A 12,690-nucleotide genomic window follows, 5' to 3' on the forward strand; every position below is an offset into this window, starting at 1 on the left:
GATGCCGAAACGAAATGGGAAAGTGTAAGCCAGTGCTCGATCTCCATCATTGAGGCGAGCTACATAATCATCTCTGCAGAGACACTCGATGTCGTTTCTAGGCCTTAACCTCGATTTTTTTTTTTTTTTGTGAGCATCAATGCAATTATAACTTGCCAATTGACACTAATCCGCAACAAATTCTTAGATACACCTTCGAGCAAAAGCAGGAACCAATTTACTAAAACCGTATGCATTTCGAAAAAAAATACGAAAATTTCATTTTCGTAACGCCATGTTTTAGAAACTTTATTCGTGAACGAGATGGGCTTTATCTGCGTCTTATATCGCCAGTTTATCCATAAACGCCATCTACCTAGGCAATACGCGCATAAACCAAATCGGGATGATTAACGCTCCCGGTACAAGAATTGCAAATGCCTTATATCTACTTTCACTACATATAGTATGCCTAGACCGTATCGAGGAGTACTCGAAATCCTAATAATTAAGGCGTAGAGTCTATTATAAGTAGTTTATGCCCGGGTGGGTGGCTAGAAAAGCGCGCGGGGGGGATCTTATTGACGGCTATTAAGGACCCTGACTCCCCCGCGCGAAACCTTTAAAACCAGCTATTGCTGCTATCGAAGACACTGTTAATGGGAAGGTAATTTAGAACGGCGATTATTCTTTAGACTTGCCTGCACTACGGTATTTGGCGGTTAAGCCTCGTTGAATATACTTAGTGAAGTGATCTGTATTCTGTTTGTACATATTTCTAAAGGTAAGGAGGAAAATCATGCCGGTTAGAGATGTAGAAGACTAGTTCCATCTTATAATTAATTTCTTATAGCCATTGAAGACCAATGTCGGCACATACGTGAATAGCAATCGAGGGAAAAGGGTAATTGGTATTTAAGACTCCCCCCCAACCCCCCTAGACCAAAAAGTTACCAATCAGTCCAGAATCCCTTTTCCGAAACTGTTGATGATATGGATGTGACCGACGCACACTTATGACTTTCTCTCATCTTTAACTCCGGAAGAACGCCCATCCACCTCCTAGGTTCCCCCGCCGGTCCCAGGTCACAAGAAAAAAACAAAAGACGGCACAAAAGGCTTCCTAGCCTTTCCGAATTCGTCTGAACCCCCTTCCCCAACAATGCTTGCTCGCTTTCCCAAGAGACGAAAATTCCAAAATACTAAAATCCTTTATCACAAACAAAGGTAACTTGTTTGACCGGAACCTCCAGAGAAGAGTGCGTGCGCCGTAATCATACCACCGCCACCCAAATGCTTTCTTCCGTGAAGTTCAATCCACTTCCTCCGATTCCCTTCATCATCTGAAATTCCAAACGGGAAAGTTGCCTCCACCGACCGGACTGAGCTTGAGGTGTTGGTACGGACTGCTTTGCGGGTCGTAGTATAGGCCCTCGATTGCGCCGTCACTACGCCTCAGGCAGACATAATAGAATCCACTGATGGTCAGCCCGCACCCATCCTCTCCCGTGTCCTCATCCTGCTCCGTACTTGTTGCTGGGGCATCTCTCGACGAAGGGGATTGTTGGGAAGGATTGGAATCGCCAGTATCCGTGTCCATGGGGAAATCGGCTGGAGCAGCATGGGCAGCGGCCGCAGCGGCAGCTCGTCTCCGTGCCGACGACGTAGATTTCACAAAACAGCGCTCTTTCCACCGCATCAGGATCCACTCTTGTGCCAGTTTCGAGACATACTCATTCGAGACGAGCCTGTGCACGAGCTCGTGGTCGCTGAGGTGAGCAAATGGTGGTAACTTCCGCCAGTACGTGGCGTCTGTTGCCAGGCTACTCTTGAAGGATTCAGTGAGAAGGGTGTGGGTGCGTAGATCGAGGATTTCTCCTTCTAGGTATGTTGTGATGCTTGAGGTGCGGGTCCCAGGGCGCGAAGGTCCGTTTGCTGCCGGATCAAGCGTACTGCCAGGAAACGAGGGAGGGTGTGATGGTACATTGTAGGCTTCCATTGTCGCCGCGAGGGTCATGTGTTCCCAGTCCACAGCGTGCACGGTGACCTTGACAGGCCAGCGGTCCTGTTGTTGTGTTTGTTGCGCCGAAGGGTCCTCTGCTCTCCGCGCGTGGGGCGGGATGGGGTTATGGCTCATCCAGGGCCGTGCTGCATCGAACCGGGTTGATGTCATGGGGGAGTCGTTGTTTCGAAAGCGGTATAGGGTTGTTGAGGTAGGTGTAGGGATATTCGAGGTGGTGACGTTTGAGGTAACGGTAGTGGCGTGCTGCGAACCGGAAAACACTGCACCGGGCGCCAGCCACGACGTTTCTGCAGGTTTGAGGACTGTGTTAACATCGAGGATGAAGTCCTGGTGGTTTTCGCCGAAGAATTCCTTTGTGACAAAGCCGGCATCTGCCGCATGGTAGAGACTATCTTCGTAGGAATCCGAGGCTCGGATCTGGGAAAGATAATTGATGGTCTGCTCCAGCCAGGGAGAAGTCGGCGCGGGGCTGCTGGACGGGTTCTCGAGAAAGCCCCGTCTGTACAAGTCCAGCCTCGTTCGATCCCGCGCCTCGCTTGCCCGGCTGCTCAGATGCCAGCCGTAGCGGCTCGTTTCTATCCTGTTGAGGTCCGAGCGGTCCTGTGGATTTCGCATGGCCGCGTCCCGCTCGGTGATGTAGCGCTGCATTGTTTCCCGGGAGCGCGCCGAGAAGCGCGGATGCCGCCGTGACTGTGTCGAGCGCAGCGACGATTCCGAGGGCTGGGTGGCCCGCTGGCCCATGACGCGCGAGTAGCGCGCCGCAGTATCCTCGGACAGGGCTCCTGGAAAGGGAGTCGATGGCTCTTGACGTAATGAGCGTAGTATCTCCTGCAGCTCCTCGTGGTCGGCGGCGGGGTCGGTGGGCGGGCTCCAATCGTACAGCTGGTTCCTCGCGGGCACGCGGTCGCTGTAGGCCAGGGAGTCTTCCATGCGACTGAGGCGGCTCAGCACGCGCTGCAGGTGCGTCTGGCGATCACGCTCATCATGCTGCATCTCGGCGGTCCGGGCGCGCAGTCGTTCCCGGGCAGCGCGCACTTCCTCGAAGAGCTCATCCTCCGCCTGCGCGTTCTGCTGGCGCCACTCCTCCTGGGGATCGACGGGGCGGCGCAGGAAGCTCACGTTGTCGGCGTCGACCTCGTTCTCGGCCTGGGTGGTCAGTGTGGCGGCGAGGTTGATGACCTGGGGCGACACGGGACTCTCGAGCTGACGGAGGGCGGAGAGGTAGGAGGGCGGGGTGTTGGGCCGCGCGGGCTCGTCCTGTGGGCGACATCAGCGGAGACGTCAGCGGGCGGAAGCAGCGAGCAGCGCGCGGCGATGCGCCAAGCGGCCGGTGCACCAGACCTACCGTCGGCTGCGGGCTTGCCCTCGACGTGGGCGGCGGCATCGATGTTCCAGCGAAGGATGCGGCGAGGCTTGAGGACTAGGTCGGGCGGTGGGCGTCGTCAGAGGGGCCAGAGGCATCGCGAGACCAGGCGCATTGGAGCCGGCAGCAACAAGGGCGCGGGCGGGCAGCGGCGACGGGACCACGGGGCGGCGGCAACAAAGATGGCGTTGTCTTTGTGAGCTGGCTGAGCCTCCTTTTGCGGCTGAAACGGCGAGCTGCTCGTTTGTCGGCAACGGCGGGCGCGGGGCGCGTGCTGCAGGGCGAAGGCACAGGACGGCAGTGATAATGCGGGGCGCGTGAAGTTGCCAGGCCCCGCTGTTGCGCTGCCACCTGGGTTGATGATGGCGGCACGAAAGGCCCACTGACGTTCGCCGTCACAAGACCGGAGTAGCGCCCGCTGCCCATGCCACCCCTGTCGCCAGCCAGCTCGACTTCACGCCTTCGCGGCTTGCAATGTTCAAGTGTTCTATTACTTTCAACGCTTGTTGCACTGAGCACAGCTCCTATCTAACCAGCATCCGCTTCCCGCCGCGCCCTGCGCAGCGGTTTTCTCAGGCTCGCCGAGACGGTAGGGGAGATGATCCTACCAGCCCACGCCCAGCGAGGCCCGGAGCCGGGAAGGCAGTCCAACGAGGCGTGGAGAGCGTGCGTGTCCGCAAGCGGAGCGCCGCACCTCTCCGGGCCGTCTGCCACAGGCAGAGCGGCTTTGGCGCCTGTCCGACTTCCTCACCCCGCCCCCGAGCAACGCCAGCGCGTGGGGAGACCACTATACGCCATGCCAGATGTGTATATGTCTCTGCCGCCGCTTCCACCAAGTCCAGCTGGCACTCAATGCCAGTGTGGGTAGCTAGAGCGCTGCTGCGTCGGGAGATGGACTGGCCGTCTTGCCCAACGCGACGGCACCCATTGACGACATTAGAAAAAAAGAAAAGTGGGTGAACCGAGTGTACCCGCCCGTTAGCCGTGAGGCATGACCCTGTCTTTAAAATGCTTGACATGCGAACCTCCCAGAGATGCAAAAACGAAAAAGGAAAGAGAACCAGGCTCGGCTGGTGCGTACACGGAAAGACAAAACACGCTCGCTAAAATGACAGCAGTGACGGAAAAAGGGATATCAAGGGAAGATTTACCAAGGAAATGAAGCAAGGAAATCGCTGAATCAATCATAACGCCGTCCCATGTGTCCCGAGTGGATTATGACGTGAGGACATCGAGTCATACAGTGTCGCATCTCATCTCGTCGAGGTCATCGCAATGCTGTCCGAGTAAGACTGCGGGAGGGAAATAATACAGGAGAACCTGTGATTGGCCAGATCACCAGCTTCTCGGGCTGTCCTAGTCAGCGTGGACCCTGCTGTAGCCGCCTACATGGCGGCTGCGAATTGGGGGGTGAACTCGTGGTACCCCATCCCAAATCCGCCGAAGCCAGTGTGCGACGGCGTAGGTCCGCACTGGTTGATCAAGGTGCTCGGGAAGGAGATGGCGGGCATCGGAGCAGTCGGCTGGGGCGGGCTGTAGTACTGGTTCGACGTGCACAGCGGCTGGCTGTAGGACGGCGTCGGCGACGGCAGCTGGATGTCGTTCATGCCCATGGTCGTCCAAAACGTCTGGTTCTCGGCACCAGTCGTAATCGTCGGGCTCGGCGTGGACGGGATGACCCTCCAGGACTCAACAGGCGCCGGGTGAACCGGCGGTCCCTGCTGGGGAGAGTGCCACCAGTGGCCAGACGGCGAACTCGGCAAGATGGTCGGGGGGCGGACAACGTCGACGATCCTCGGCGGCGGGGGGAGGAGCGGAAGGAATAGTCCCGTGATTGCATGCTTGACGTCCTCTGACCTGCCGTCCAGTAGCTCGCCGGCTCCGTCCTCTTCAAGGCCCTCCAGAGCGCGCACGCCGGTGCGGAAAACGTAGCGGTTGACGGCCTGGATGAATTCTTCCTGCAGCTTCTTCAACTGAACCTCTTTCTCGGCCCAAGACCAGGTATTCGCGGCCACGTCAACCGAGTAGATATCCTTGTGGTACTCGACAAGCGCGTCAATGGTGTCCTGGGTGAGCTTGAAGGCAACCTCGTGTTGCGACACCATGTCGACGTGTACGACGTAGGCCTCGATGTGGATCAGCTGGTAGTTGAACATGGCCTCCACCAGCGGATCGGCGTCCCTGCGCAGCTCGGAATCAGGCGCCTTGGGGAGCATGATGGAGCACAGCGACCAGATGGCCTGCGGGCCGGACAGGGTCTCGGTGAGACAGCGAAAGTGCTGGGGCACGCTGTTGAGCGGACGCTTGATGCGGTTTATGCGCTTGAGCGTCTGCGTCAGCCACGGCTCGACCTTGGAGTTCAGCACGACGGTGGGGGCGCTGCGCGGCGCGAAGGCGGCGGCCGACGCAGGCAGTAAGGATATGGGCATTGCGACGGTGAGACGAGTAATACGAGAAAAAAGCGACGTGATTATGGGACAACGATAAGTGAAAGCGGAAAACGAAATAGAAAAGAATAGGTCTCTGGCGGTCCCAGCGAGGGAAGTGGTTAGCACGCCTGATTGTCTTGAGGGAGAGAGACCGACGAATGAGAGGGGGCGACGAGGGGGCGAGAGGTGAAGGGTAGGGAAGGGCTAGCGGCGGGGTGGCCTTTTCCTTTAAGTCGCGGGTGGATCTGGTGGAGTGGCCGCCGGTAGGTCGGCGGCGTGTGGCCATCGCGCTGGCTGGGGGCTGGGTGCGTGCAGCGCGCTTTCGGCAAGGCTTGCATGCCATCAGACTTTACTGCTGCAGCACTCGGGCTAGCAGCAGCGCCGTGGACCCAGCTCCAGCTCCAGCTGCTCCGCATGCGCGTTTCCTGCCGGCGCGAGATGCACGAAATTGCCCGCCCATCTCCAGCCTCCCAGCGTGGCGGCGGCGACGAGCCAGGCCCGGCCCACTGCCAGCGCAGCCCTTACGAATGCCCGGAGCAGCGCGTCTCCACTGCGCAGCCTGGCGCCGGCAGCCGCGCGCAGGCGTGGGCGTGGCCGTGCTGCGCCTGAGAGCGCGCGCGCCGGCCCTGAAACGGAACGCGCGCGTCTTACGAGGCCTTCTGCAGCGGCCAGGGATGGCGGCCTGGCGGCAGGACCGGGTTCGCGCTGCTGGCGTTCTGCAACGCTGGAAGGGGGGTTGCTTGGGGTCGTCTTCCAGAAGATTTCCATGTTGCCGGAAGTTGATCCTGCGCGACGCGGCGGCGCTGCTGCTGCTTCGGGGAAGACGATGGCCTAGCTCGGCGTGTGCGCTCGGCCTGTCTCGCCGCTTCTGGCGTCAGGGTTGTGTGGAGGCCGTCAGCGATGCTGGCTGTGCAGCACGACAGGTTGTCGTTCGTCGCTGCTAAAAGATGGTGTCAGGCCGGCGGGCCAATCAGCGCGCGCAGCCCGGGGTGTGCGCCGGCACTGGACGGCGGCCGGACCGGGCAATCTCAGACAGCGTTGCCATGTGATGCCGGGAAGGGCCTGCCAGCAGGAATACAAGTAGCACGGCGGCTGCTGAGGCATCGCATGACCGCGCTTGTGCAGGCCATGTTCATGCAACGACGTCGGCCGCAGGGTTGCGGGCGGCGGTGCAGCGTGCAGGCCGGCAGACGACGGCAATCGGGGGCAGCCTCGGCCGTTTGCTCGGGCAGCAGCGGGCGAAGCCAATGGCCCGGGGCGGGCTGGGCGTGGCCCCATGGCGGCGTGAGGGAGGATGATGGAGTGGACGGGCAGCGTGTGCAGGTGCGTAGTAGCTCGGATGAGGCTGTGCTTCAATCCAGGGCTCATGCCGCGTGGCCCGAGCGCGGCGGCGGGCAGCGTTGCAGTGGCGCGTACTGTAGATCTCGGCGTCGCCTTGCGATGCCACATGCTCCCCTGCCGCGGCGCGGGCGGCGAAGACGCTGAGCTGACTACGCCGTCTCGCCTGCGCGCGCTGCTAGTGTTTCGCCGGGCTCGAGTGGTGCAGCCCCAGATTTTGCCTATCGCGGCGACCCATAGCAGCGGCGTTATCGATAGCTATCCTCTCCACCCGCCAGCTGTTTCTTGCCGTTGCCGTTTCATCAGCTGCACGGCGACGCCATCTCCCAGCTGCGCCTCGTCGCCAGAGCCTTTGCACGCCGCCTGAGCCTTTCGACGCCGCCTGCCACCAGCCCTCTCCGACACCAGCAGCGCTCGGCCCGTCCGGGGCTCCAGTGCTCAGTCCTTGCAGCAGCAGCATGCAGCGCGACTTGCCGCTTCCAGCCTGCGCTCAGCTCAGCAAGGATGCGCGCCGCGTGAGGTCAACCGGCGCGACGCCAACGCTGCACTGCCTTCTTCTCAGTCGCCTGCCACCTTCATCATCATCGAAGCTTTCGGCTGCGGCCTCTCCGAGAGACCGTTTCATGATCGGCGCCGGACTCATGGATGGCTGTGCAAGCCACCCTCACCGCTGCAGCTGTGACTCATCTGGTCGACGGGCACAGATGCATGTTTCAGATCATCAAGACGCCCAACAACCTCTTTTGCGCTGCTCTTGCCCGTCCCGGACGCTGTTGACGATGCTACGGCGCACTGCCAGTGGAGCGCTGTGCTGGCCTGCAGAGCGGTGAAATGCTTGGGCGTCACACGCCGGCAAAAACGCTTCCATATGAGGAGCAACAGCCGGCGCGCGCCTTGGACTTCGTCATTGCTCGCGATGCACAGGAAAATCCCGACTGGACACGACAACACACCCAGCTTCGAAACGACAACCTGAAGCATTGCCCCGTTCGACGTGTCGCTGGGCAGCGGCGGCAACTTCCTTGCGACCTTGACGTGAGTCTGCTCCCGAGACGCGGCACGGCTCTTGCGTCGAACAATTCTCTTTCGAATACGAGCGTAAAGACCCAGGAGAAAACAGGACAGAGCTGCTCTTCTGCTCCGTTGTTGTTCTTCTGCCGTCACTCGACTGGTGTCGGGCAAATCGTGAATTGTGATAGCCAATCATTTCCTTCGCGTCGTATCGTCATCATACTCTTCACATTTCCTCAAACAGACAAGACACTCACTCGACGAGACGGTTTACGAGTTCTTTTTTCACATGGAAATGGCTATCGGCCGGCCTGTGATTCTTGCACAGACCATGGCAATATAGTGAATCTGTTGTGGCACCGGTCTCAACTCAGCTTCTGGGTGCTGTTGACACGGCATGGTGCTAGTTGATCCGCCCATGCGGTCTCTGAGGGGAGCAGGTGAATCAATGGTTCTCTGCTCGAGCCTCTTGCTCACCTTCCGGAACTCGTAAGTCTGGCCGTGCCTGCATATTTACGTGTGACCAGTCCATGCACCATCCATGTTCCAATGGTGCACCCATTCGCATCACGGCTACCAAAAGCCTCTACCACACACTCCACCCGCCGTCTTTGGATCCCGCCGCTGACGCAATTACAGCACTCGGGAGTGCATGCCTCGAAGCTTGACTGAACTTTTTGATATCACCCCACAAGTGAGACGGGCGACACCATGACTTGATACGCCACGACATTTGAGATCACGATCATTGAACTCGGAATTCTAGATTCACGCCACGACGGTTGAGACCACGACTACCGGACTCAACCCGATGTCTGAACACGGATTTCTAGACCCATGAAGCTCGACACCATAGTCGGGATGTGCACTTTGTCAGGTTAGTCCAATCTCATTTCAATCTCTGGTAGCTGTGGTGTATATTGTTTTTTTCTTGCTGCCCTTCGCAACCGCCATCGATATTCCACCTCACCCGAGGCTCTAGCTAGGAGCTAAGCGCGGGACGAGATCAGTAGAAAGAGTCATCGGTCCCAAATACAGAATTGATGTTTTTGTACAACCTCGGAAACGGTTCCATTATGCTTATCCCGTGCCGTAACTCGTGCTCGAATTCTCCACGGTGCATGGAGCCGGCGTTGCGCCACACCCGCACTGAGAGAAGGGGACCGGTCGCCCGCCATACGGACGCCCAGCCGTAGCCGCGGCAGAGGGAGTAAAACGAGACCACTCGCTTGTATAGACGTAGGGACGCGGTTCCCTGTCACATCTCCGACGATTGGATCTCGCGGCCGGGGCCCTGGACGCGCCAACGGGAAGATGGGGCAACAGCAACGGCGTTCTCCTGTGGTTCCTCACTACCAGTGTTTAGATTTTCTATATTCCGTGCCGTCCTTTCCTGTTCCTTGGTCGTTGTCGTATAGCATGCTTGCAGTTGCCAGAGGCTGCAAGACAATACTGTGGTTCTGTGGCCCGGGGGCATCTCCTGCCAGCCAGCCTCGCCAAATTTAGGCGCGTGCTAGCGCACTGGTTGGCGCCCGCCGCCTTTCGTTTTTTTCTTTTCCCGCGTTGAAATGGCTGGCTGCAAGGGGACTTGATGCTTGATGGGGGCGTTGTTTTCCGGGGAAGCGTGCGTAAGCGCGAGCGTTTTTGTCAGGCAGCCCTGCATTCCTTGCTCTTGCCGTATGCGCGACACACATCTGCAGCTTCCGCAGGATTTGATGTCTCCCGGTCTCCACACTTGCATGAGCGGTAGAGCGGGATGGAATGATGACAGCAGCAGCGCGTGTCCCGTCCGTCGGATGGGGCTGGTCAGTGACCAACCGCGGAAAGCACGAGCAATAATATCATCGGCGCCCTCCGCCGAGGAAAAGGGTAAGAGATGACGTCTGAGAGGCGCCCGTCTGGAGCGGCCCATCGCTCTCGTCGCGCTCGCCGGCCGTTCTGCCATTCGGCTTGTTTCTCTCCATTTTGCTGCCCTGGGCGCAAATCCCGCTCTCTCGCTTTCTCTCTCTACGTCTTTGTGGGCCCTGCAGGGCCGAATGCGAGACATGTGTAAGGGCACATTTCGCGGCCTGTCCTTGATGTGTGCATGCATGCATGCATGACGTGAGGCAGGGAAAGGGTTTGGGGGCCGGCCGGGGCACATCGACTGAGGAGGAGGAGGAGGAAGATGATGATGTGCATGCAGCAAGCCAGCAATGCAGGCTGCTCTCGTTCTTCACACACATCTCTCCTCTTTCGTCGTGATGTGAGACGGCCCGGGTGGCTGCTGCGCGGAACGGCGGAACGTGCTGCTACTGCTGCTGCTGCTGCTGCTTGCGACGACGAACGGGACTGAAAGGCATTGTGTCTGAATGCGGTAGTTGGTCGGTGCATTGTTCGTGCGACCTCACCACTACTAGCCCGATCCTATTTCTGTCTGCCAGACAAACCGCCTTCAATCTCTGGTGAAAAACGGCCGCGAGCACGGTGCGGGCATTGAAAGGCGTCGGGATGGCCTCTGATTTTCTCACTCTTCGGCGCCGAGACCGCGATCCTTCCCGCGGCCGGGGAGAGGAGGAGGGAGATGAATGGGATATTGTGATATGGCCGAATCGAGCATGCTGCATCTGCAGCGATTATCGCGACTACCTGCGGGAGATTGGGCCGATCGGGAATCTTCAACGCGAACCCGACGGGCGGCCATGATAGGGCGGCAGGAAACCATTATCCCTACGAGCTTCGCTCTGGCTCTGGCGCGGGATGCAAGGAAAATCGGGGAACTGGGCGCAGGCATCGGGGAGCAGGCACGCCGACATCTAGGCTTGATGGACGTGGACGTGTGTTCTGCCGGCGCCGTCTCCTGGCCGCGGCTTTTCTTGATTTCCTCGTCGTCCCTGTCGCGGGAGGTGGCGCCCGTCTCCCGTCCACCCCCGATCATCCGCAAGCGCTTTGCTCCACCCATCGCATCGAGAGCAGGCGCGGCTAACGAAGGGGGAGGATCAGCAGCAGCATCATCAGCATCATCATCATCGGCGGCGGCGTCGGTCCAGGCTTGCCGCGGCGGGGGCCCTGCTCCCTCTCGGCAGGCGGCAGCCCCGAGCCAACCTGAACACCAAACGGTGTTAGCACACGCCGCGCAAACGCGCAATCCGCGCGGGCCGGCGCCGAGGGAGCGTGGGAGCAGGAAGGGGCCTGTCGAGGGACCGAGCCCACGTCCATCCTGCCGGCGGCCCCCACTACGCGCCGTCCATCATCCAACCACCACCTCCATCCGACATTCCGACTCGCGAGCCAAACAATCGCTAGAGCTAGTGCAGCTGGGTGGCTCAAGGGGAAGGGCATCGTCCTCCTCCATGCGTCCGGGATCCGCAAAAAAGGGCATAGCCAGGTACACCTTGTCTCGGCCTCGCCTATACCTGTCTCCTCTTTTTTTTCTCTCTGCCATCTCAGCTCCCCCGGCCGCTAGTTTAGTCAACTGGCCATCTTCTCTCTCCTGAGAGGTGCGGCGCGTGGCATTTGCACCATTTCTCCCGCTTCCTGTGCGGAGCGTCCGATGAATAATGCTGACAAGAGACGGCCGGCCGGGATGAGGGGCGAGAGCTCGAAGCGATCCCGGCAGCGCCAGCCTCGGCTCCACGGCGTCGCCGAGTGGTTGCCCGATTTGTTGCCCATGGTTTTTTTTCTCTCTTCTTTTTTCCGTCCGTTGCAGGGTTCCCTTCCCCGGCTAGCATGAGCCTCCTCCTCCTCGAGCAACATGTCGAGAAGTTTTTCTTCAGGCCGCCTCCCCGTTGCCAACGGCCCGTCAGGGGGAACTCTTGTGGGTTTCAACATTTGTGGGCAAGCTGGGCTCCCTTGCTTAGTCGTCTCTTTCTATACACCTCGCATCCATCTTTTCCGCTGGTCAACAGGATATACTATATCCCTCTCCACTCAAAGCTCGCTTCTCTTTCTCAGCACACCTTGCAAGATGCATGAACAAACCTCGCTTCGCCGGGTGCGTAGGGAGCGCGGCGCAACGAGTCATGTCTGTCTGTGCTCGTGGCTGCTCAACCAAACGTCGTCTCTCACGGGGAAGCGGATCAAGATGAAGGGGAAGAAGGTTGAGGACGGAAGCATCCGTGACACCCTCGCCCAGCTCTCACATAGGTGGCATACCCAACACGACCAAAAGTAGAAATAACTGGGGACAGCTGTTGTCTCGACCTGGGCGGCTACAGCGGCAGCAGCGCCGCAGTTCCGCCGTCCAGGTCCCTCAATCGATGAGGTGTCCTTTCGACGTACTGCTGTTTGTGGCAGCCAAGGGTTTGGGGGATGCCAGAAGGCGAGGCTGTTACGGGCATGTGGAGCTCCAAGAGGTGGGGGAAAAAGGTCTGCAAGGCTTGCACTGTTCTCCCCAGTGCTCGGCCCGCCGCTGTCGAAGGGGTACGATGGCTCTTTGCTCGGAGATGAGGCAACCGCTCTGGCGGGTGTGCCTGGAACCAATGGGGCATGCTCGAGAACCTGTGTCCATGCAGATAAAATCTCCGAAGGCCACCACCCTTGTATGTGGGGATGAGGCGCTACGCCAT

General features: G+C 59.1%; 2 protein-coding genes across 2 annotated transcripts; both read right to left on the reverse strand.

The window, feature by feature from the left end:
* Positions 1-1,318: 1,318 nt before the first annotated feature.
* On the reverse strand, positions 1,319-3,386 carry SLS55_007777 (uncharacterized protein; the record flags this gene model as incomplete). The annotated part of the gene is made up of 2 exons (XM_066779192.1): positions 1,319-3,259; positions 3,348-3,386. 2 exons carry the CDS (start codon positions 3,384-3,386, stop codon positions 1,319-1,321), a joined length of 1,980 nt encoding a protein of 659 aa, XP_066629996.1.
* A 1,364-nt stretch (positions 3,387-4,750) lies between these two features.
* SLS55_007778 (uncharacterized protein) lies at positions 4,751-5,794 on the reverse strand (the record flags this gene model as incomplete). The annotated part of the gene is made up of 1 exon (XM_066779193.1): positions 4,751-5,794. One exon carries the CDS (start codon positions 5,792-5,794, stop codon positions 4,751-4,753), a length of 1,044 nt encoding a protein of 347 aa, XP_066629997.1.
* Positions 5,795-12,690: the final 6,896 nt, after the last annotated feature.

Source organism: Diplodia seriata, assembly GCF_021436955.1.
Source record: "Diplodia seriata strain FDS-637 chromosome Unknown scaffold_8, whole genome shotgun sequence".
NCBI classification, from domain to species: domain Eukaryota; kingdom Fungi; phylum Ascomycota; class Dothideomycetes; order Botryosphaeriales; family Botryosphaeriaceae; genus Diplodia; species Diplodia seriata.